This window comes from Carcharodon carcharias, chromosome 1, assembly GCF_017639515.1.
Source record: "Carcharodon carcharias isolate sCarCar2 chromosome 1, sCarCar2.pri, whole genome shotgun sequence".
Classification (NCBI taxonomy): Eukaryota; Metazoa; Chordata; class Chondrichthyes; order Lamniformes; family Lamnidae; genus Carcharodon; species Carcharodon carcharias.
The window spans coordinates 213,202,972-213,229,095 of NC_054467.1; the positions used below are offsets into that span (position 1 = coordinate 213,202,972).

At 42.7% G+C, this 26,124-nt stretch overlaps 1 protein-coding gene across 1 annotated transcript in view; it reads right to left on the minus strand.

Moving 5' to 3' along the window:
• Positions 1 to 2,766: 2,766 nt before the first annotated feature.
• The window catches only part of oacyl (O-acyltransferase like), a 58,052-nt gene continuing 34,694 nt past the window's right edge, over positions 2,767 to 26,124 (minus strand). The window contains 7 exon segments of the mRNA XM_041183458.1: positions 2,767 to 2,862; positions 9,401 to 9,543; positions 16,501 to 16,687; positions 18,774 to 18,903; positions 21,530 to 21,643; positions 22,219 to 22,298; positions 23,785 to 23,950. Of these exon segments, the coding sequence (XP_041039392.1) occupies positions 2,767 to 2,862; positions 9,401 to 9,543; positions 16,501 to 16,687; positions 18,774 to 18,903; positions 21,530 to 21,643; positions 22,219 to 22,298; positions 23,785 to 23,950 (916 nt within the window).

Here is a 26,124-nt window from a genome sequence, read left to right on the forward strand (position 1 = left end):
CACGACTGTTTGTGGCAGAACTGCAAAGATTTAATCTGATACATTGGCTTTGGGATCACTTTCCTCTGTCCATAAATTGCTCCAGCTGTTTAGCATGTACGTAGTCCTTTGTTGTAGCTTCATCAAGTTGGCACCTTGTTTTTAGGTATACCTGTTGCTCCTAAGTCCATGTAGGTGGCCAATTTAGGACTGCCATCCAATTAAGGATGGCAGTCCGCTTTCCCAAGCTGCTGGCCCAAACAGAGGACCAACAGTTTGGCAGCCTCACAGCACTACTGATGGATGTTCTGATGGTGCAGGGAGAAGAAGAAGGTGCTTTCATGTTGAGATACTCTCAAAGGGCCAGTAACAATTTTTTAAATTTGGCAGGGCCAGGCAGGCAGGTCCTGGAGACTGGGTGTCATAAGCATCATGAATGTGGTCATTGCTGGCAAGAGGCTTGTTCATGGCCCCCTTCCAGAAACCCACTGGGAGGCTACCTCAATATATATGATGATCTCCACATGCAGCAGGATCTTGTCCCAGTGCTGGTAAAGGTGAAATTCAATCATGTACTAAAGGTCCTACCTGGCTTTCTGTAGTCATGTGACTTCTGTCATGAGGCACATGCTGGGGACAACCATGTTACATTCAGCTCTAATAAAGACATTGTACTAGAAGCAATGTATTCTTTGAGCACGTAACAATAGTCATTGCTGTTATTGTTGTGTAGATTTCTTTGGACATTGCGGTCAAGGACAAATATTGTCTAGGGAATCAGGGGAATCCCTGCTGTTCTTTAACTGGTCTCATGTGTCTATTGTGTCACTGAAGCATACAAATGAAGCCTTGGTTTCATGTCCCATCTGAAGTATGACAGTGTTCCCTCAGTGATGCCCTGAAGTGTCACCATGTGCTGTAAAGCTCTGCATGGCGCTTCAACCCACAGCTTTCAAACACAGATTCAAAAGCACTGTCAATTCAGCCAAGCTTTCACTATCCAGTTGGGTCTACCGGACATTAATCCAGAGTAACAACTCTGGATGATTCAAGTCCATGACGAAGTAGATAAGTGTGACTCATGGAGAACATGGCACAAGGTAAGCAACCTTCCAAATGCATACCCTGAAGAAGGTTAAAAAGTATAAAGTACAGGATACAGGGTCAATTTACAATACTGTCATAAAACATTCAAAGCTGTTTTGTTCCAAATAACAGCCTAGTTTCTGCATTAAACAAAAACGTCTGAGCACAAACTGATATATAAAAAAATGCTTTTAACATTTTATTAAAAATAGTCTCCTTAGTTTTACATGTTATAGCAGTAGGCCTGCCAGCATTGAAGAAAGTAGGTAACATGAATGACAAAGATGTGGCAGCTAGATCAAAGAATCACAAGCTTCAGGTAACTGGAGATACTTGTCCTTTTAAGGGAGATATGGAGCAAGATGAATGTTCTGTTTAGGACTGAGAACTAGAGATCCATTAAGAGTAGGCATTGTTTCCCTGATCCTTCACTGTAATCTTTTCATATGTCTTTTAAGGCTTTCATTCAGTATTTCCCTGCCTGTAGGGTGTGTTTACCTTCAGGTTGGCACAAAACTGGATCACAATATCAATAATAATTAGGTGAAAACATCAAACTTTAATACAATCACAAAATCGAACCTTACAATCAGCAGTACAAAATGGCAACGCCCAAAGCGCAAGAGGGTGATAACATATAATGGCGTAACTTCTTTCTTTTTTCTAATTCCTGTACATCAAATTTCTTCTTGCGTTCACTAACAAGCCTCAAAAAAACTAAACTGAATATATGCAAGCAGCTTCTTCACATCAAAATGAAATCTCAAGTGAACATAGGTGCCCAAAGAATGCAATATCATAAACATAAGAAACAAAAATGTCTTTGCAAAAGGCAATATAAACATATGCAAAACTGATCAAGTCGAAAAATGAAATAAATTTGCGCACCCCGATCCAAGGACATGGCGTAAATTAGCAACCCTACTATCAATCTGTTCAAACTCATAGGTGTGCAAATTTCTTTCATTTTTCGATTTGATCTGTTTGTGCCACTATATTGCTTCAATAGGTGACCAATGCTATAAACTGTTATCCCCTTTACAACTGGTATTCTTGCGAATCTGTCCTAATTCCTAAAGATTAAAAGCTTTGACAGCATGTCTCTTTTCTCGACAATATATATTACAGTAAATTTTACATGATGTGGAACAATAGCATTGGTTTTGAGTAACAAAGGAACAGAAAAATCACTTTCTTGATGTCCAAGTTTCTACATAAAAGTTGCACTTTTATTTACCAGTGTTTTCCAGAAAGGGAGATTTCAATTGCTTATGAAATAAGTTTTCATGCAACAAGCTTTAACAAAAATTATCATCTAACCATACTCATAATTAAAATTTAACCTTGAATATTGTTTAGTATTACATTACCAGTGCATGTGGCATACTCCTCAAAAAGAATGCTTGTAGGATAATAAGACTAGGACAGCTCAAATATAGACTGAGGTATGAATCTTGCACTGAATGGATTTTGTTTACCACATTTTCTGAAACAGTCTCTAAGAGTACAGAGGCGTAATAATCCTCTTTGCTAACGCCATCAAAGAATGAGATGCCATTTGAACCAGCAGGCCATATTCTTGGAGCGTAAAGAGTCAATTCAGTTTATTATATTCATGAAGAAGAAATCAAAATGTTGGATCCTCAAGGGAGGATATATTGAAGGTTTTATTTGAGCTCTTCTGGAATTAGATCATAAGAATTATTTCCTTAACGTTTGAATAGGAATTTCAATGAGTATGCATAGAGCAAATCCAAGAATGTGTGCCAAAACTGTATGACCTATGAAGAGGTAAAACTAGGAAAAGGAAAGAAGAGAAAATTAGTATCGTTCATCAAGTTGAAATAATTAAACACATCTTATGAAAAAAACTACTTTGAAATAGTTAAGCTCATCTTTTGAAGAAAAGAGACTTTCCCAGGACATTGGTGATTGTGTAATGTATCTCGCACGTAAGCTGGAAATTTCCTCAGGGCTGCTCAAATTCTGCCATTGTAATTTTACCAGGGGAGCAGTGGAAATCCCATATGCAAACATAATGGCAATGAAGGAGGAGCAGCTCTGAGGATATTCATGGTATATAAGGAATGAGGAAAATTGTACTGAAAGGCATAGAACTATATTTCATCCAGTCATTACAATGTATTATAACACCGAAGATCATAGATCTAGGATGCTTCTTCTCATATTTTCAAGTTTCCGGTAATACACAATTCAAAAAAAATCCAGGGCCTGCAGGCCAAGATTCATGTGGATCCGGAAGCAACCTCTCGGTTCATGAAGGCAAGACCAGTGCCATATGCCCAATGAGAAAAAGTCAGCATTGAACTCAACAGACTAGAGAAACTGAATGTTATACAACTTGTTCAGTTCTCAGAATGGGCAGCACCCATAGTCCCCGTCCTTAAGCTCGACCAAAGTGTCCAAATTTGTGGAGACTCCAAACTGATGGCTAATAAAGTAACTAAGCTAGACAGGCACGCCTTCCAAATATCAAAGACCTGTATGCCAAGCTGGCAGGATAGACAACCTACACAAAGCTTGACATAAATCATGCCAATCAATGACTAGAGTTGGATAATGCCTCCCGGGAATTTGTCACAAGTAATACCCACAAAGGGTTGTACCAATATACATGATTGCCTTTCGGTGTCTCCTCCATTTGTGCCATCTTTCAGAGAGCAATGGAAAGCTTATTGCAGGGACTGCCCCAGGTTGTAGTCTATTTAGATGATGCATTGGTGACAGGATTCACTGAAAAAGAGCATTTTGCAAACTTAGAAGAAGCCTTAAAATGTTTTTTGCAAGCTAGAGTGCATTTAAAAACATAAAAATGCACAATCCAAGTGAGGGAGGTAATATATTTGGGTCATTGGGTAGATTCACAGGGCCTCCATCCAGTTGAGGAGAAAATGAGACCCATAAGGGAGGCACTTACACCAACGGACAGCTTAGGGCTCAAATCATTCCTAGGAATGATCAACTATTATGGGTGTTTCTTACTCAATTTGTCTACAGTGCTGGCTCCCCTGTATTCTCTACTCAAAAAGAACCAAAGTTGGTCTTGGGAGGCGCCCCAGAAAGAAGCTTTTGCACTTGTCCAATCTATTAGTGAATTACGACCAGATGAAAGAATTGGTGCTGACATGTGACACATCTCCATATGGAGTGGGAGCAGTGCTCCCTCATCAGAAGGGTGACGGCATGGAACAACCAATAGGTTACGTATCAAGAACGCTTACCGCAGCGGAAAAGGGATACTCGCAGATAGAAAAAGAAGACCTGTCCATCAACTTTGGTGTCAAGAAATCTCACCTGTGCGTACACAGCCACCATTTTACAATTGTTTCAGACCATAAACCACTGTTAGGATTGTTTAGTGAGGACAAAGCTATACCACTGATAGCCTCAGCAAGATTACAACAATTGGCTTTAATTTTGGCAGCAAATAAATACACTTTCATACATAGGCCAGTCAATCAAATCACAAATGCCGATGCCCTTCATCATTTGCCTTAGCAAGAAAATGATGAGCACGCCCCAGTTCCACAGGAACATGTTTTACGGTTAAATGTCTTAGATTCCTCGCCATTATGTGTTCAACAGATCAGAGGCTGGACAAGTCGGGACCCAGTCCTATCTCAAGTACAAGAACAAGTGCTACATGGTGGATCAAAGGAGTCCGTATCTGATGAAATGAAGCCATACTTCTAGAGAAGACTTTAAATAACCAGCCAGGATGGCATCTTATTGTGGGGAGCATGAGTGATAGTTCCTCCAAAGGGAAGGGAGCCTCTTTTAATTGAACAGTGCCCACCCAGGAATTTCCCGAATGAAGATCATAGCATGCAATCATCTATGGTGGCCTGGGATGTATGATGAAATAGAGAGTTTAGTAAAGCACTGTGTGCTATGTCAGCAACTGCAAAAGTTGCCAGTGACAGCTCCGTTACACCCATGGGAGTGGCCAGGTCGACCCTGGGTGCAGATACACATTGATTAAGTTGGATCTTTCCTGGGAACAATGTTTCTGCTTATTGTTGATGCCCATTCAAAATGGTTGGACGTATATGAGATGAAGTCACCAATGTCGGCCGCTGCAATTGAGAAACTACATCAGAGTTTTGCGATTCACGGCCTACCAGAAGTAATCGTTTCCGATAATGGCACAGCATTTGCGAGTGCTGAGTTTCAATGGTTTATCAACCTCAAAGGTATCACTCATGTGAAAACTGCACTGCACCACCCTTCCTCAAATCGACTGGCTGAAAGGGCTGTTCAAACGTTTAAGGCAGGCACGAGAAAGCTAACTGATGATTCCTTGGCAACTAAGCTAGCATGCTTTCTTTTTCATTACAAGACTACCCCTCACAAAACAACAGGTGTCGCATCTGTGGAGTTAGTGTTGAAACGCCGTCTCAGGATGAGATTGAACTTCATAATGCCGAACTTAGAAGGGAGGGTGGAAAGGAAGGCAATAAACTGAACACGACTGGCATAGTCGTGAGAAGAAATTTACCGTGGGAGAGCCGATATATGTGAAAAATTTCGGGAAAGGACCAAAGTGGTTACCAGGTGAAATAAGTGCTCTGGCTGGACTTCTATCTTACCACATGGAGGTGGAAGGCTGGATCATCCGTAAACATGTGGACCGTGTTAGGAAGAGAGAGACAAATCATCAAGATTTGCTTCTACCAGTGACCATGACCGGGTCTGCGATTCCTGATGAGGACACTCAACCCAGGACTGATGTTCCTATAAGAGTTGAGGATACAGAACTCCAAGTGCCCACTGAAGCACCTGATGTTCATGCAACTCTGGAATAAGAGGTTCCTTACAAAGTACCTGAAGTTGCGGAGCTGCGATGTTTCACACGTACCAGGAAACCACCTGAAAGACGGAACTTGTAAATTCTTTCCCAGTGTAAATATTATGTTGTTTTGAAAAATATGTACATATATATATGTATATATAGCCAAGTTAAAGTGGAAGGAATGTAGTAATTATGGTTTTATTTAGTGTCTAATGTACCTTTAAGAAAAATACTTGTTAAGGAAGATCACATGATCTGTAGTAACCAATAGGAGAGCAGCACATGCTACCTCAGCAGTCAGTGTAGAGATGGGGCAGCATTTTCCCTCGGCGAGTAGGGGCGTGGGGCCCGCTCACCGACACGTAAAATGACATGCGATGACATCAGGCCGGTGTCCCGATGTCACCATCTGTCAGTCATATATTCAGTTCGGTGGGCGGGCAGCTGACTCAGCTGTGTGCCTGCCAAATTGTCAAAGGACTGTTAAAAAGTAATAAGTAATTAACTGAACTGCCCGTCCAACCTTAAGGTTGGCGGGCAGGCGAAGAGCCCAGGCAGCCTTCATATTTTTCATGAAACCTCATCCACAGGCGGGATGAGGTTTCATGAAGGGTTTATTATTTAAATTTAAAATTTTGAAATGAATAATGGACATGTCCCAGCTCATGTGACAGTTTCACATGAGGGGACATGCCCTTAAATATTTTCCCCACTTTAATTCAAATTTCCATAACTTAAACAAATCTCCATGAGGCACCTATAAAACTATTTCCTATTTAGATTGGGGTACTACAGTTTCTTCATATCTTTTTTAAAAAAATCATTCAAAACTTTCAAAAGATACCCATTATTGTCCTTGTGCCTAAATGTTCCAGCTTTAATTTTTGCAGACTCCTTGAAGGCTTGCAAATGAGCACAGTTAGCAAAAATTCTCAATGGTGATTAATTCACCTAGGGGCACGGCCAGTTTTGTGGATGTGGCCTGGTCCTAGCACAAGGATTTTAAAACTAGTGAAAAGGATCATGGAAAGGGAAGTTGCACTGAACAAAATTCACATTGAAAAATTCCATGATCCCCTGTGCCAGTTATGCCGACATTCAGGGGAATTGTATCAAAAAACTAACAATTCCAGGCCAAAAAGACCCAGATTTATCAAAAATGTAATATGTACTCTGATTTGCTTTTCTTTAATTCCTTAGAAATAAATATTTTTAAAAATCAAAAGGATGACATTTGATCTAATTGATATTATTGTGGGACAAGACTTGGTAAGTGTTAGGCTATTTTACATTGAGTGGATCACAGGTAATCCATTGTCACCCAATGTCCACAGACTAACAACTTGCAATTGGGATTATTGGATAGACAGAAAGAACTTGCATTTATGCAGCACACTTCACAACAATAAATGCTTCCAGCCACTGAAGCACTTTTGAAATATAGTGAATGCAATAACTGCAACATCTAATTTATGCACAAGGGCCCACAAACAGCAATAAGATATATCCATTTTTAGTTACATTGGTCGAGTGATAATTGTTGGCCAGGACACCAAAAATCTCCCCTGTTGTTCTTCAAATAGTTCTTTGGGATCTTTGAAATCTAATGGAGCCTTAGTTTAATGAAGGCAGCACCTCTATCAAAGTGTCAGCTAAAGTGTCAGTATAGATTATGCGCTCAAGTCTCTGGAATGGAGCTTGAACCCAAAACCTTCTGATTCCGTGGCAAAAGTGCTCCCACTAAGTCTGGACTGACAAATTAGGATTGGGATCAAGAACATGAACCTTGATTCATATTCTCCTTTGCAACCCAGAGTCACTGAGGCTAGTTGAAGCAGCCACACAATTAGGTGAGATTGATTAACTTTGAATACTCTAGGTGAATAAAACTTGGAAGCTTCTTGTTTTTTTTTATGGCTCATTGTGCAGTAATTGTATGTGATCATTGGATGAAAACTTGAGCATTGTCAGCAGTGATACCACCAATACTCATTGTTTAGGCTTGCAATTTGATGAGAAATTAAAGAACAGTTAGTTCTCATAACATTATACCCTTGCACGGGTCAGTGCTTTGGGAAGAGAAGAAAAGAGAAATCAAATGAAAAGGAGTGTTCCTGATGCCACTGATGTTTCCTCAGCCCTTGGAAATCCTGATGCTGCCCCTATCTCACCTCCAATGCTGCCCCTCGGTGACATCTGAAATCACAACATCAGGTTCTATATTTACTCTGGGGAGGTGATGGTGTTGCTGATTATATTGTGGCTGGCCAAGTAATCCAGGGACCCAGGGTAATGCTCTGGGGACCCGGGTTCAAATCTCACCACAGCAGATGGTCAAATTTGAATCCTATAAAAACCTGGAATTAAAAGTTTGATGATGACCATGAAACCATTGTCAACTGTTGTAAAAACCCATCTGCTTCAGTAATGTCCTCTAGAGAAGGAAATCTGTTGTCGTTACCTGGCCTACATGTGACCCAGACCCACAGCAATGTGGTTGACTCTTAAAAGCCCTCTGAACAAGGGTAATTAGGAAAAGACAATAAATGCTGCCCTAGCCAGCGATGCCACATCCACGAACAAATGAGAAAAATCATTCAGCTCTATCTCGTCACCAGATCTCTCAGCCCCTCCACTGCCTCTAAATTGTTAGACTCCTTGTCTGACATCCAGTACTGGATGAGCAGAAATTTCCCCCAACAAATTTTGCGAAGAGCAAAGTCATTGTCTCCAGTCATTGCAACAAACTACGTTTCCTAGCCACCAACTCCATCCCTCTAACTGGCAACCATTTGAGGCTGAATCAGACTGTTCTCAATCTTGGCAATGTATTTGAGCCCAGGATGAGCTTCTGACCAATATCTGCATTATAACTAAGACAGCTTCCACCTCTGTAAGAGCATCCAATGCTTCAGCTCTTCAGTTGCTGAAACCTTCATCCATGCCTTTGTTACCTCTAGACTTGACTGTTCCAACACATTCGTAGATGGTCTCTCATCTTCTACCCCACCTAAACTTGAGCTCATCCAAAACTCTGCTTGCGCCAAGTTCCATTTACTCTTGTACTCACTGATCTACACGATACCCCATTCTCTTAAATCTTGTGTTGAAATCTTTCCATCGTCTGTCCTTCTCTCTCTCTCTCTCTCTGGTGTAAATTCCTCAAGCATTACAACCCTTCGAAATCCTCTGTCCTCCTCAAATTCTGGCATTCCCTATTTTAATTGCTCCAGTTTCAGCTACCTCGATCCTAACATCTGAAATTTCCCCCCAAACCACTGTTTCTTCCTCCTCCTCTATGACACTCCTTAAGCCTACCTCATTGACCAAGCTTTTGATCATCTGCTTTGATATCTCCTATTGTTGCTCAGTATCAAATTTTGTTTGATAGCACTCCTGTGAAACAGCTTGGGATGTTTTACTATGCTAACGGGGCTCCATAAATGCAAGTTGTTGTTACTGTTGTTGAAAATGCTTAAATATTCCCAGAATTAAATCAAGGGAAATTTTGGGATAACTCACCATGTTGATGTCTGTATAATGAAAGAGTGTCTCCTGTAGCCCATTATACACACCTATTACAGCAGGATGTATTAGAAAACAAGCGTAGCTGAGGTTGGCTGGTGGGATCCATAACCTGCTGGATAGTAAACCTCTAACAAAACCTAAGAGGAAAATTAATCGAAAATGAAATGAGAAAGCAGTTTAGAATTTAGCCCAGGGTTTCAGTGGATATTAGATTAATAAATATACATACTAAAAACAAAGATAAACCTGATTTACATCCCTTATTGAAATACTGATACACTGTCTTCCCAAATTCAAGGTAGACTGAATGATTGAAGATGAGATCCAAATTAAACCTTTCAGAATATTTGATGAGATATCCCTATCCCAAGGCTTTATTCCACCTTAAATTTTCTCCCCTCCTCTTCTGTTACATTGATTCCTGTTGGGATCCAATTTTCCAATGCTAGCTCACCCAAATAGCCAGGACAATGATTGCTGTCCTATTATTCCGCATGGTGATGTCTATAGATATACTATATTTTCCAGGTGATGTCATTGGATGGCAGTCAGAAGCAGAAACCCTTGTTGATATTGTTTCCCTTTGCATGGTGAGGCTGTGGTTTTTTCGGCTGATTTTTTCTCTTAACATCTTGTCTTTGTCAGCACCAGGGATCCCAGCAAGATAGAATGAGAGGGCCTAGAACCGACCATCTTTCCCTTGGGAATGGTTCTAAATATCCAGTTTTTTATTCCTTCATCTCGATTGACTATCTAAAAGTCACTTCTGTTCTTCTTTAGGGATTTTCTACTCCTTTCAATTTGACAGAGCCTCCTTTAATAATGCAGCTACAGACCTGCTTTGAGAAAGACATGTGCCCTCTTTGTGGCAGAAATCCACACAGGAACCCAACATGTCCCAGCAGTACTCTCGTGAGATAAGTAAGAATTTTCTGATTCTTCCTGCTGTTATAGGTGGGCTACAGGAGACACTCTTTCACTATATAGACATCAACATGGTGAGTTATCCCAAAATTCTCCAGGTAGATGATGCTGCTTTTGGGAATTTTGTGCCCCAAATTTATTTTTTAGAGATTTTACCTCAGGGTCTAGATATCTTCTCCAAGGCCTGAATTTTTTGCATATTGGGGGTGTTTGAAGCAGAAGCACAAAAGCAGCCGCAATTTGCACTTGCGGCCGCGATTGGATCCCAATTAAGGGTCGGCCGGCATGAAACACACCCAGACGTTGCTGATGCGCTGGCAACAGGGGCAGGAGCATGGAAGGCACCAGATCCAAAGGGGACGCAGCGGGGCAGGGCATTTAAAAACAGCAGAGGCAGCTCCCTGAATGTTGCTAGGAGATTTTTGAGGAGCCTCAGGGAGCTCTCTTGGAGAGACTTTTGAAATTTGCTGGGGCAGGAGGTCAAAGCCCCCCGGTTCTCGGACGAGTGCCTGTGCCCTCTAGTGGAGGCAGTGAGTGCCAGGCAGGACATTCTAATGCTGTGGGATGGCAAGATGAGGCCACCACACCAAACAAAGAAGGCCTGATCATAGGTGGCAGCCCAGTCAGTGGACATGATATAGTGCGTCACTCATGGATCCAGTGCTGCAAATGGTTTAATGATCTTCTGCACTTGGCAAGGGTGAGTACTGTGTGGTGATGTCATGAAGGGTGACTGTCCTTTGTGGCACTTTGTGGGTGTAAGAATCAGAGTGACAAAAGGTACATATACCTGTGCCAGCCAAAGCTGGAAGATGTGGCCCCTAGCCTTGGCAGCATAGAAGGGCGGGACATGCAAATCTGATGGATTCCTCAACGTGGTCCTCCGGGGACAGGGTGGGTAGGGAGTGGGGTGGTGTTGAAGATAGAGGGTTGACTTGTGAATACACTATGTTCTGAACAGGGAAAGAGAAGCCATAATGCTGTGGAGTGCAGATGAACGTGTGGTGAGGTGGCCAACCTGCTCATATTGACCAAATTTGAGATGGACACCCTCGAGCTGGAATGCCAGTGAGGAGCAAGGTCCTCAGGCTGCGGAGAGACAGGGGTCCAGTGGTCAAATGAGAGACTGAAGGAGAGTGCAAACAATGTAGTGCCATCTCATCTAGCAAATGAGGACTTCCAGGCAAGAGTCCCCGGTGATCCAACAATCACAATGCACCGTGATGCAGTTGTCCATAGTCTCACCTGCTCGCCTAGCATACACATTGACAACGTGATGATTGATAATACTGACATATTGTTTTCCTCCCACAGATGAGCCATCCTCCAGAGGCTGCTAGGACCTCGAGGACCCTCCCTTGACACCTGAGAAGGGGCCACAGACAAATCCACCAGCATCATAACCTCTCTCTCTACCAGGCACCAGCATGCACGTTGGTGGGCATTAGTTTGCTGGCTCAGGTGGTAGTGGCCAGTGGGGAGGGCACAGCACAGTCACTTGAAGAGCTCGCAGAGGCAGAAGTGCCCAGGGCACCAGCTGTTGGAGGATTACTGGACACCAGGATGATGCTGAGTCCGAGGCAGATGATGAGCCTTTGGAGTTGTCCATCATGCAGTGGATATTGGATGTCCAGCAAGATGCACAGGCAATTCTGGTAGAGATTCCCAAGGGTCTGCGTACTATGGTCTCTGTCATGGAGAGGTTAATGAGGAGCATGCGCAATGTGTTGAGCCTCAGCACCGAGCGCACAGCCTCCTCTCATGGAGAGGCAGCTCCAGGGACAGAATCAGGAGTTCCTGGGGTCGCGCTTGGACCTGTATTCCCCCCCACCAGCAGTGACCTCAGGAGGTAACTGCCACTGTGAAGGATGGATGAGGCACCTAGTCTCTCTACTAGGTGCTGTCCATCAATGGTGAGCAGGGAGGCCCAGTCACACCTCACACTGGCGGGTGAGGTGCCTGTCGTCTCTCCCTGGGCTCCTTTTACAGTTGTCTGGACAAGGGCAGCAGCTCCTTCAACCCTCTGCCAGTGACCGTGGCATCTTCTGGGGCCATGGGCACTGAGGAGTGCCTGCCATGTCACTGGTCACACTCTCCCAGATGGAGCCTGCTCAGCCTTCGCCCAGAGGACAACCGCCAAGTTCACCAGGGCCAACACAACAGCAGAGTCAGAAATCTGCCTTCAATGCCACCGCCAGCGGGGATGGGATGGGAAGGGATGCGCCAAGAAATAGCACTCGCAAGCATAAGTTTAAGGCACCATGAGTAAAGGATGAGGTTATCACAAGTGACATTCTTTCATTTCATCGGTGCTATGTATTGTTTTTGTGTGACAGTAGCATCCATATTATTTTATGTTCCTATTCCTTTTTGCAATTCTGATAAAGATACAAATCTAGATTTTGTTTCAATGCCCTGAGTGTCCTTCATGTTTTCCATAGGTGTAGGGTTCATCAATGCTTATGATAGACGGCAGGGGCACCAAACTTTATTATGGAGATGGGGGGCGGTATTGGGGTAATGGCATTGCCTCCTCAGAAATGTGTGTGACGTAGGTGACGCCCTTGCACTGAGATGTAAGCCAAAGCTGGGCAGCCCAGTTGAAGGAACATTGAATCAAGGCCTCCCTGGTGACCCTGCCTCCCTGAAGTTTCCTTAAGTCTGCCTCCCCATCCTCACCCTGTGCCTGCCTGGGCTCCTCATCAGATCCATCAGCAGAGTCTTCCTCTGAGGCCTGTGGAGCTGCCTCGCCATCTTCATCCTCCAGTGGGACCCCCTTGTCAGTGCCAGATGGTGCAGAGTGCAGCAGATCATGACGAAAGTGACATGCACTCTGGAGGATGTTGCAGGGAACCCCTGGTCCAGCCAGTGGAACCTCATCTTCAGTAGCCAGGTTGTCTTCTCAACCACAACCCTTGCGGTGGCATGACTCCGATTGTATGTCTCTTCTGCCTCTGTCCTAGGATGCCAGAGTGGCATCATTAGCCACCTTTTCAAAGGATACCCTTTGTCACTCAGCAGCCAACCATCCAGCCGAACAGCTTTGGCATCTGGAGTGTCACAGTATGTATACATCATGGGAGCTGCCAGGATATATTGCACAGACTTGCAGAATCTATGTCTTGTGGTCACATACTACCTCCACATTCATGGAGTGGAACCCCTTTCTGTTCACAAAAGCACCTGGCTGACCTGCTGGCCCCTGGATGACCACATGTGTGCAATCTATGGCACCCTGGGACCCAACAATTGTTGAGAAGCCTCTGGCTCACTCAGCCTCATTTACTTCATCTGTCTGGTAATGAATAAATGTCATGACCCATCTGAAGAGGTGCACATGCGCAAAAGAGCGCACTCTCGATTTTAGGCTTTGCCCCCCCGCCCGCACAGGGAGCACATAGCGCTTCCCTGCGGGAATTAATTGGCCTGCCCACGTAAAATAGCGCCGTGCCTCCGATCAGGGGTGCCAATCGGAAGCGTGCCCGCACCGCCTACCCATCAACTCTCCCCCCCCCGCCCCGATGAGGGGAAAATTCTGCCCATTGTTTCTAAACAACCTTCACTCCAACTAAAATATCAAATCAATAAAGAAGACAACAGGCCAGCATCGATATAAAGATTGGGCTATAAATTCCATTTTTATAATTCTGGCTTTAACTCGATCTGTATATAATTTTTGTGTGAGTGAGACGAGTGATTGAGACATTACATTCAAACATGCTGGGCAAGTGCCTGATAATAAATAAACTTCTTTACATTTAAAAATCACCAGAAACCTGCTGCTGGAGTTGATTTTAAATGAAGAAGAATCACTCTGAAGGTAAGAAAATACATGCACCTTACACACAAACATCTTGATCAGAGTCTGGAAGGGACCTCACAGATTTTGCCCATACCACTCTCTACAGAACTGAAGTCTGTCCAAAGTTTGAAAACTGCTCTTGTATCTGGGGAGACTTTTGATGCACCTCTCTTTGACAAGGTACAAAAAAAATTGCCATTTGATAAACACTCTTTCTCTCACCTCCCTCTCTCTCATGTGAATCTCTATTTATACTACAATAGCTATTGCTCATCTAACTTTTCCTTCCCTTTTGTACCCAAATTTCAAATGTGCCAGCCTACGCACTCTTCTTCCTCCTTCTATCCTTACCGAAGACATTGACTTAATTTATTTGCAGGATTTCAGAGCGGTTCAACTTTCTTCCTTCAGCCTCCTCCTTCCTTAACAAGTTACAGGCTTTTAAAACTTTGGCATCCTTATTTCTCAGTTTGCTGCATTTTCCCTCCTCATCTCCTCAGCTTTGTTGTTGTCCCATGCTCGGGGCCTTGGCTGTTCACCTTGATTTCTCAATTTTAAAAAATAGTTACAATAGTTTGATGTAAAATAAGTGGCTTGCTTTTTTTTTAGTTAGAGGTACAATTAAATAATAGTGTTCATAATTTAGGTAAAAAATTAAGGGGTTGCAGAATATAACTGTTTCTGCAGTACTCATGTTCCTGCAGATGACCAACTACTGGAATTTCCCACCCACAGTATGTAAATCCTAATGTGTGCACATCCTGGTGAAGTAAAAATGTGACTAAATGTTCCCTGCTCAGTGATGAACTCACCAGCCATTTTCTTTTAGCCTTTGTATTGTACAGCTGGTTTTTTGAGTGCACCCAATTTCCTTTCTTTAACATCACAAAAGGCTCTAAACAGAATTTGACCATAATAGCTATGAATATGCTGCAGGCATTCCATAGTTGTTCATATATACATGGAGTTCTTCAGGTATTGCCTAGATTCCAGGAGTAATCTGATCATGATGGGTACCACATCGGTACTCATAGTTCAGCGTCCATTTAAACAATGTAAAATAGTTTGTCTTTAAAGGTCAGCTGACAGGAACATTTCTTACTGCTACAGATTTTTCTTTACAATGTGTTAAAATTGTATTTTCTAAGAAAACTATGAATATGACAGCTTTAAATAAAATAAATTTGCTTGAAAACTATTCTGTAACCTTTCGCTGACCTGTTGATTGATGTCAGTGCATAGAACATTACTGATGGTCAGAGCTTCACTACAGTGAAGAATAACATAGCTGCAACAGTTCCAACCTCTATCTGGTGATAGTAGATTGATTTCAGATTCTGGTGTAAACTGTGCAACCTGACAGGCTTTTTGAAATATCATGTTAACACATTTCAATGCCTTCTTTAATTCTATTTGATACAAAATTTAAGACAAAATAAAACAGACACTACTGGTTCAGTTACTAAATGTTCCACCTAGCATGAAGACAATCCACATAGCCCAGATTGGCAGATCTAGGTCAAGAATTAAAGACAGCAAGGTCGATAAGATTGACCTCAGCACATCTGAACTAGGGAAGTGTGAGGTCTCAAGGTTCTCACTCTTGAATACTATCCAGTAATTCCTGGAAAGTGCATATAAATGTGCCACAACCTATGAATGAATAATGCCTTGACATTGTTGAGGATCAAGTGGGTAGCCACAATTGTCAACCAAAACCCATGGAAATGGCTACAACTTAAATGGTTTTGATCTTTCCAGTTGTTAGGTGGAGGAAATTGTGGCTCATCCAAGATTGAATGTTGGACAAGCAACTTTGTTTTTAACTCCCTTCATGGTGTTGCCCTTCCTTAGGTCTGTAACTTCTTCCCAAACCCACCACCAACTCCCTGAACTTTTTGCTCCTATGACACTAGTTCTATGCTCTGAAATTTCTTCCCCAATCCCCTTGTGTTTTTACAACTCACGCTTTAAAACCTGATTGTTTCACCAATTTTTTAATCACTTCTTCTAATGTATCCTTTTTGGCATTGCATTTGTTTCTTGTGGCATTTTTCTAGACTAGCACTATATAAATACAAACTGGAATATGCCAATTTGGAACATTCTCTATCCTGAATCACTCTTCCCTATTCTGCCAACCCTGCTCTTGAAGTACCTGTCAGGAAGTGCACCAGAGTAGAGCAGATTAACTAGCTCTTGCTCCTCTGGAGTTAAAACCCCTTCTAGATGTCCTGGCTGAGAATCACAGCTTGCTGTCAGTGAATCATAAGAGAAAGCCTGAATGCATCAGTGAAAAATCTAGTTTAAAGTTTAACAAGTGAAAATTTCCAAGGGCTGTCTATATTTCACAATAATAGTATTGTACCTGCATATCCTTCTTCACATGCAAGTATGATCCAGCCAACTGCAGCAGCCCATACAGTTCTATGCAATGCTTGATACAGCACAGGAAGGACAGAGTAGGACTCAACTGAGTCGTCTAGTGCATATCCCAATGCTATCACGGCAGCCATGGTGCTCAGAGAACACAGCCAACCAGTAAGAGCCTGAGTCTAGAAAGTAAAACATTTTGGTGCTGTTAACCCGCAGCAACAACAATTTCCATTTAACTTTTTTTTAATTCATTCGTGGGAAGTGGCGCCACTGGCTAGGCTAGCATTTATTGCCATACCTAAAACAATGTTCACTGGAACTTTGAGAACAGGAAAGGGAACTGAACATTTATGAGAATAATAGGACAGGTGGCTGACGGCTTGGTCAGAAGGAAGGTCTAAAAGAAATTGCAGACGCAGAGAGAGTCAAGGCCATAGGATGATTTATAGATGAGTCATTCCACAAATGAGGGCTTTAAATTCAATACATTATGAGACAGAGTCATCGCAGGTCAGAAGGGAGTGGGTAATTGTTAAATTGGGCAATGTGTTAAAGTATATGGAATTATGAATGGTGACAATCGGGATTCTAAATGGGTCCTGCTATCAGCATAAGTTGCAAATGTTCATTCAGTGAAGTGAGTGGGTGGAAAACTATGGTCTAGCATGTGCAGAAACTGAATATCAATACCTAAATGTTTGCCAGCAACTAACACTAAATTCCCTGGTATAGAGTTATCTACCTATCCTTTTCTCCCTTCTTGAGAAGAGATGTTGGGTGAAATTTTCCAGCCCCCGCCCCATGGTGGGTTTCCCCATGGCAGGGCCGACGAGCCATTGAAATCCCCATTCACATCGATGGGACCAGAAGATCCCACCAGCGTGAAGGGATGGGAGAATTCCACCTGTTATGTTGGCTATTCCCTAGCACTATTTGTATACCTAAGGAGGGTTGAACATTATTATGACCAAGGCCTCTGCTATCTCCTCTCAGACTTGCATTAGTAGCTGGGGTGCATGTCATCTTGCCCATTGACTTACCCACTTTGATTTCTGTTACTTTATTTTTTAAGAAAACAGGTAGGTGCGTAACCATGAAATGACAGTCTCACAGAAGTGGACAATAGAGGGAAGGTGAATGACTGTTGAGCACAGACGGAAAGTTGAGGAGATAAGCAAGGACTGACTTCCAAGTTTATGGTCACAGAGGATATTGTTGGTGAATTTAGCAATCTTGATGCTGTGACCAGTGGAAACTAAATGGATTTATATGGGGCTGAGTAATACATGGGCCGGGGTGGCGAAACAGTCAGTACACCAAACATTTTATGGCATGGCCAGTGTATTATCAGGGTCAACTTGCTTGATAACAAACCTAATTGATCCTTAATTGTTCATTTAAATATGGCTGGCATGCTGTCAATTTTGGTAAGTATTATGGGGCTGAGTTTGTGGTTGGGTAGGAAGGTAATGGGATGGGAGCCCACCCCATTTTACAGGCCACCCCGCCCCCCCCTCACCATTTTATGTGCCCCACCCTGCTGGAAACATGTCCGCCAGGGGCACGTAAAATTCAGCCCATGGAGTGGGGGAAGAACATGTAATATTTGGAGCTAAATCAAGTTCAAAGAAGCAATGACCAGAGTATTTATAAAATAACGACTGTGGGCAAGATTGAAGAGCTGAGTCTATCCAATGACAAGAACTAGTGATTTGACGTTCATTGACTACATGACTTTTTATGCAAAATTGTGATATTCAGGCAGCAAACTTACTGCTTGCAGTAAGTGTCAAAATTTAGGGATTTTTCACAGGATGTCATGGTGCATCCAGTTATTGTCAAGTAAAGGGCTAACTCTAATGATAGCTACCGAGCATGTACATAAGCAGCTGTGTCATGGTGATATCACTCACTGAGGGAAGATGAGTGAAAAACACCTCAGAGAGGGGCTGCAGCTGTGTCCTCATGCTCTATAAACTTGTAAATAGTGATGTGGATAAAAATGTTTTGAAAGAAAGACCATTACCTCCAGAAAGATCCCTTTTAGAGTGAATCCTGAAACAAACCCACAATAACAGTAATATGGTAAATTGTGGGAAGGGTGTTGGGGACTCTAATATAGGTCAACATTAAGTAATCTGCATACAAAGAATGTCCATAATTCTTTACAGATAGACTTATGACAAGTTTTTACCGCTGCACAAACACAATATAAATGTCTATTGTTGATTTATTCCACCTCATTCTTTGTCTTGTAGTAAGTACCTTGGTTGTCAGCAAAGATGTTTTTCTTTAATGCATTAAAATGCCCAGCATAATTCCAACCAAAAATGGACCATAACGGCAATAAGGCTTTGTATAGTATTGTATATTGTACACCTCATGTGTAAGCAGTCTGAAGACAAATGTAACATGTTTAATGACAGAAAATGAATGAATATTAAAAGATGTTATCTAATAAATTCATAGTGGGAATGTCCAGACTCACATTGTTCAAAAACTCTAACATTTTCATATATGTGTGACTTCATAATCAATCCTGAGTTCTCTTGTTTTCAAGATTTACCAATTCCATAACATTTTGTTTCTTATTTACCCTATGAAGTCATCTCTCAGCATCTCCTTTCAAGACTAAACAGCCCAAGTTTTTTCTAGCCATTCTTCATATCTCAGGCTTATGACACAAGATCTTCTCATCGATCTTCTCTGAATCACATCCAAGGCTTAACTCAGGATGACAACTTTGGTAATTCAAGGCCTTATAGTTTAAGCATGACTTCCACTGACTTGTACTCTGTTTTTTTGGCTATAATATTTATTTACATTGCCAATTCCTGTTCTGCAAAATATTTGTGCATTGAGCTTTGATTCTACTAAACCACTAGGTATTGTTCAAGTTCATCTTTAGCTATCTTTCATTCACCAAGTACTTATGTAGCCCATGGGCAGGAAATTTTGGATGGTGGGGTTTCCTGATGTTGGCTGCCCAGCAACCATTTAACGCTTGGTGGAGAGGAAGAAGTCCCACCTTAGAGTTACAGAAGCGCCACCAGGAGCAAAGGCCATTGCTGGGACTACAAACAGCCTCCATATTTTAAGTGCTGGGAGCCCAGGACAAAAGTAAGCACGGTACAGAAGGGGAGGGAAAACTTGGGAGGGGGAGGGGGCGAGTGGTGTGGGTGTGTCCCCATCAGAAAAAGGAGCCAGTGATGGGAGGGCCCTCCTTCCCACCCAAGGGCCCCACCCCTCCTTCCCACCCAAGGACCCCACCCCTCCTTCCCACCCAAGGACCCCACCCCTCCTTCCCACCCAAGGGCCCCACTCTTCCTTCCCAATCAAGGCCCAATCAGCCTAAGCTGCTCCTGATCTCTTCCCGCCAGCCTTAAAATTCCGACCAACTGCAAGCAAATGACCAATGACCACTTCAGGACCTCAACTAGGGCAAGAACAGGCGAGCTGACCTAGGCCTCACCCCCACAACCCCCTGGGCCCCTCCCATAAAATTTCTGACAGGTCAAGGGCGGGTGGCCAGGCAGCAAGAAAGAATCCGGTGAAATTTACAGGCCCCCCACCACCTGCAAATCTGTCATTGGGGAGCAGTAAAATTATGTTTCTCCTTTGTAAAGTGCTTTGTACTTCATATTAAATTTGGTCTAATTCTTTTTGTAGTTCCCAAACTGCCTTCTCGTGTCTCCCTGTGTCCCTCTTATTTATCTTTCATTTGCAAATTTGACCAGTTTACATTGAGCTTCTCAATCGCAATTATTCATATAAAATAAATTAAAAACAATGGTGGTTGCAACATCATTCACTGGGGGGTCCACTCAGCGTATTACCCTCACCTCAACATAACTCCTTTCCTGTAAATATAACTCAAACGAATCTTCAAAGCATAAAGATATATTCTGTAAGAAATGGGATAGGACTTTTCTGTGGGCTTCAGCACCCTGACTCCAGTCTCAAATGGGTGTCAGAAGCCCGCACTGTGTAGGGAACAATCACTCACTTGCTATTTTCACTGAATTGGCTAATTAAAGGCCAGAGGACAGGCTCCCCATCCAATTAAGGATGGCAGGTGGACTCTTGAAGTTGTAAGACCAGGAAGCGGTCCCCCAGCTTGAAAGCAACAGCAGGATGCCATGGCAGGTAAGTGAAAGAGAGGGTGCCCCAAGATGGAGGCGCCTTCTCTCTGATTTTTAAAATTGTAAATTAAGAAGGAACTCAGCACTCTGATCACTACTGTAGGACTGCACCCTCCAGCTGCAGCTGAAGCCAGTCAGGCAGGGATGGCCTCTCAGACTGCCTTGAGCCCTGGTCCCCCGGTCTGCTGCAGGGGACCACCTCCAGGGGCTGCCCTCTTCCCCACGTTAAGTGGTCATTAGGTGCCTGATTTGGCAACCCACTGTAGTCCTGAAAATGGCCCGGTGCAGGATGGTGCGGGGAACCAACCAGCCAATGGCACTAAATGTGCACACCTGTGCACATCCATGCCCACCCCCATAGGGGCTTAAAAATTCAGCCCATGGTTTACTTAAACTATACAATAAAAATCTATGGCTTAAATCATATTTTACAACTCCTCATTATGTTTACCCCTGCCTCATGTTGACTATGACCAGAAATTATCACCTGGAAATTACTGTTGCTGATATCAGTGGGTGAATATTTCATGTACTTGTATGACATTCAACTGTCCATTACTTTGTTGGAGACATTAGCCAGGAATTTTCTCAGACTCACTCCTAATTCCCTGGAGGAGCAGCGGGAACCCCATTTATGTACGTAAACATCGTATCTGCAGCATTTCCAATGAAGTTCAAACAGCGGAGCAGTTCTAAGGAATTTTTGAATCAGTTTAAGAAAGAAATGGGCTGACTCTCCTGTTAAAATAGCAAATGGGGGAATGTCGTGTAAAGGCATCAAGTATTTATCTGTTAATACCTTGACAGTAATTTCTAGGTGTATACATATCCAGAGTTAACTCCAAAGACCTGTAGCCACGTACCAAATCCAACACTTACCTGGAATCAAAGTGAAGTCCTACTGGTAGTTTGAAGAACCAGGAGATCAAAGCAGTGACAATGAAACAAGCCAACAGCAGAAATCCTGCCAGGACAATCATTAACAATCTATTCCTGAACACAGATAGAAAGGTTAGTATGTCTGCTCTTTAATATAAAAGGATGTCTGCTCATCCTGATGGCTGATGGCAAAGGCATTCATTTCCATCTCCAGTCAAAGGCAGTCACTCTCACCTCTTAATTGACAAGAGTGTCAAAGGTTATCATGAGTAGACAGGAAAATATAGAGTTGAGATCACAATTAGATCAGCCATGATCTTATCAAATGACAGAAAAGGCTGAAGGGGCTGAATGGTCTAATCCAGCTCCTGATTCATATGTTCGTATGAGCAACTCTGTAAGGGCTGCTTCTGCTTGTACTTTCTGCCTCCCGCTGAGAAGTTACCCATGTAGGCTTGACATGAGCATGGAGGCCGCCAACATTAAGTAAAAGAAGTGAACCACTGTAAAGATTAACACTCCAGTATTTGAGTGGCTGAGTATTTGAATGCACCAATTTACCAATGCCAGACCAGAGACTCAATTAGAAAATCAGAGAATGCCAGTGTAACAACTACTGAACAACTGGGCATCCAATAATCACTTTTTAATACAGAAACAACTTGGTACTACTAAATAGTGAAGCTTACCTGTGCAGCAGAAAGATGAAAAGAGGTGTTGTGAAGTAAAACTGGAAGTCATTTGCAAGATACCATGTCCAACCCATGCACTGCAAACAAATTTTTTTTTTTGGTAAGCTATTTCATAATAAATGTACCGCAGTCTGTTTCTTTCAGCTCTTAGAATATCCTAGTGAAGAAATCCTGCTCCCTTTTGGAGTGGAATTTGAGCACAACTGATCAAGGCAGAGGGACCAGAATTAGGGATGGGGATTGACTCCTCCAAGTTGGCAACCCATCACAACTGACACCCAAATTCCCCCAGAGGGGAGGGCATGCACTTCTTCTGCCCCTCTCCACATCTTATAGCAGCTTGAGGTAGTCGCACTAGGGGTTCCCAGGCAATGCTGGAAATCCTGTCAGTTAGGCCTTCTTAGGCCCAATACCATGTCTGCAACAGGCACCATCAGGGGTGTTATTCAATTTCAATGTAGACCAAAGAAAGTTGAGCAGCACTAAAATCTACCAATGTGGGAAGCTCTTGGAAATAGTTTGCAACTCTTCAGGTCTTTAGCCTGACCATACTATGGATGATCCCCTTGGGGTGGTAGAATACTATTTCATGATTTCTCTGGTCATGCTAGGTAAACACCCTGCTGCACCATAAGAGGTGAAGATATGCCCCCAGCCCTTCCTGACAGGGTTCTGACGGGACCAATGAACCAGACAGAAATTCTGCTGCATAAACCCAACAGAGCCCCTGGGAAAAGAAGCCAAGGTTGGATTGAAGGAAGTCTTTATTTTAGTGTCTGCGAAAACTTTGTGGGCAACTTTCTTGAGGTGAAGAGTGAGTGACGTTCCTTCGTTATTGGCTGTAAAATTGGGACATTATTACACTACCTAGGCAGCCTGGTGGCAGGGGGGAAGCTGGAGACTGGTGCATGAGGTGTGCTAGGGTGGGGGGGTGCAGTGGTTGGTCTCCTCAATCACGGCGGGGGAAGGGGAGAGAAGCTGTGATCAGCTGGGCGGTGGGGGCGGGGGGTGGGGGGGTGCATGCTAAAGGCTTCCTTGAGTAGCCAGTGGGTAGCACATCTGCTCCTCCTGACCCACAAGGGATGCTATAAAACCTGCTGCAGTTGGCAGATGCCAGCTCCCTTTTGCTGCCAGATTTCCTGAGCCCTAGGAAACCTGCATGGTAATTGTTGATTTAAATCAGTGCCTCAGTTGAAATATGGAAGCTTAATTTAAAGATGTTAATGAAATGTCCCACATTTCCATGGAAAACTCACAACATCATGAAACCAGCTGCTCTGAAAACAGCAGCATTTGCGTACGTGATTGCTTAAGGTTGCATACCCTATTTTTTAATTTTAACCACCCCACAGTCTGCTGCCCAGTGCAGGGACATAAACTGAGGCCATTATTTTTTCCTAAAACCACAGCTGTGGTTCTGTTTACCGTCACACAATCAATAACAATGGTCACCTAGCCTTTATAATAGTGGAAATCCAAAAGCACCAGTTATACACATCTTAAGTACCATAAATGATCTGTAAGTAATGAACTGTCATGACTTTCTATTAAAAAGAAACCTACACGTTGGTCAATCATTATAAAGTTATTAAGAAACAACAGATTTGTCCACCAGGACCTCTTGCAATTATCCAAACGGTACTTTGCATTTTCTCCCAAGGACCTCCAGGGAATAAGCGAATACATCCCAATAAATAAGCACATTGTGTATATATAAAGTGGAAGAATTCTGAAAATAAAGGAAAAGAATGCTTAACCATTTAGTTTCATTGTGTTTCAGATAGACAGACAAATAGATTCTATAAAATATCCATGATTATTCATTCAATATAACAGTAAAACTACAGAAAGTAGATGGAGCAGATAATTAGATCCATCTCTTATGGTGTGTCATTGCAAATATAAGAAATGGTGTATAAACTTCTACAAAGAAATTTCTATTTTGCAGTTGGGTAATCAGATACCTAAATGTCAAAACAGAGAATTCAGCTCCCAGGACAGAGGCAGAATACAAATGACAGATTAATGACAAATTTTACATGGCGTCACATATTTCACAATTTTATCTGACAAATTTTTCCCATCTCACAGCTTACAAACAAGCAAATGATCCCTTCACAGCTTTGAAAAAAGTAATTTTACCAGTACTACTAGTAACCATTCTGACAAAATAGCACACTGCAGAGAAACCCTAGCCCTGTGGCAACAGTTTATACTTCAGACCTGACATTGCGTTCACTCCAATTATAAAATCTTCAGTAAGACAACCACAAACGCAATAGCTCCATGAGGCATATTGATTAAGGCTGACAGTTGTACTTACTCCTGTCATTGCTTGTTGTTATAATGTATCATTATTATAATTTTTTTAATTAATAGCACTAATTTTAGGTTACATTGCTTTTCTTTTTCTGACTCACTTAGGGGCACATTTTCGATTATTCGCTAATTTTAGCAAAAACATAGATATGAGTAGCAACCAGTGCTTCTTGTTTTGTATTCGCTGCTACTTTTTCCACAGAACTTAGCAAATGAAAGGAAATATAAACTTTAGATGTTAAAGGAAAATCAGAAATAAAGGTATTTAACATCTGTTAGGTTTTTTTTGAAAGCTCTGGAATGGATGTGAAAATTACATTTTCTCTCCAAAGTCTGGTGGGATGATGATAACCAAGTTTGAAAAGTGTGAAAAAGAAGACAAAGTAAATCAGTTCTGCTTAGATATGGGAGAGGACTGGAAGATAGCAAAACAAAGTGGAAACAGAATGAAACCCGGTAACTGCAGGCCCATCAGCCTAATGTTGGTGGCAAGGGAAACCTTCAATGACAATAATCTGGGACAAGACTTATTGTCTCTTGGGAAAATATGTTAATAAATGACAGCCAGGATTTGTTAAAAACAAATTGTGTTTGACTAACTTGATTGAGTTCTTTGATGAAGTAATAGAAAAGGATGGTTAAGTACTATTAATGTGTGTATGGATGGCCAAACAGCATTTGATAAAGTACCAAATAAATAGACTATTGGCGAAATTGAAGCCCATGGAACGAAAGGGGCAGAAACTGGTTATGAAATTGGCTGAGGGACAGAAAGCAGAGAGGACTGGTGAAAGGTTGTAATGCAGATTGGAGGAAGTGCTGTCCCCCAAGGGTCAGTGTTAGGGCCACTGCTCACTTTGATATATATTAACGACCTGAATTTGAGTAGGAGGTCATAATTTCAAAGTTTGCAGATAACACAGAACTCATAAATATAGCACACAGTGAGGAGGATAGTAACAGCCTTCAGGAATACATTGACTGGTGAAATGGGCAGGCAAATGTGGTTGAATTTACGCCATGGAGGCAAGAAACAGGAGCCAGGACTGTTTCCAGGGGTAGAATTTTCCCCCATCGGAGTGGGGTGGGGTGGGGGGTAGGTGTATGCAGGGGCAGAGGCGGGTGGGTGTGGACCCGACTGGTACCCCCGATTGGGGCCGTGCCGCGACCTTACATGGGAAAGCCAATTAAGGCCTGCCCAGCGTGACGTGCGCCTGGAAACACTGGGTGCTCCCTGTGCGGGCAGGGGGGGTGTTCCCTGACTTGGGGCCTGAGCTCTTTCACGCACATGCAGGCGAAAGAGTGCAGAAATCTTCCTGAGGCAGCTCTGTGCCTCAGGGAGATTAGTTTAAGTTTCAAATGAGCTGGGACATGTCAATGAACAGTTAGTGAAAAAATTTATTTAATTTATAAGCCCTTCCTGAAATCTCATCCCGCCCATGGATGAGGTTCCATGAAAAATGCAAAGGCCGCCTGGGCTCTTCGCTGTGTGCCTGCCGAACTGAAAATCTAAATGCCGCACAGTGATGTTGGGACACACGCCCAACATCACCCCATTTTACGCGTCGGCAAGCGGGTCCCGCC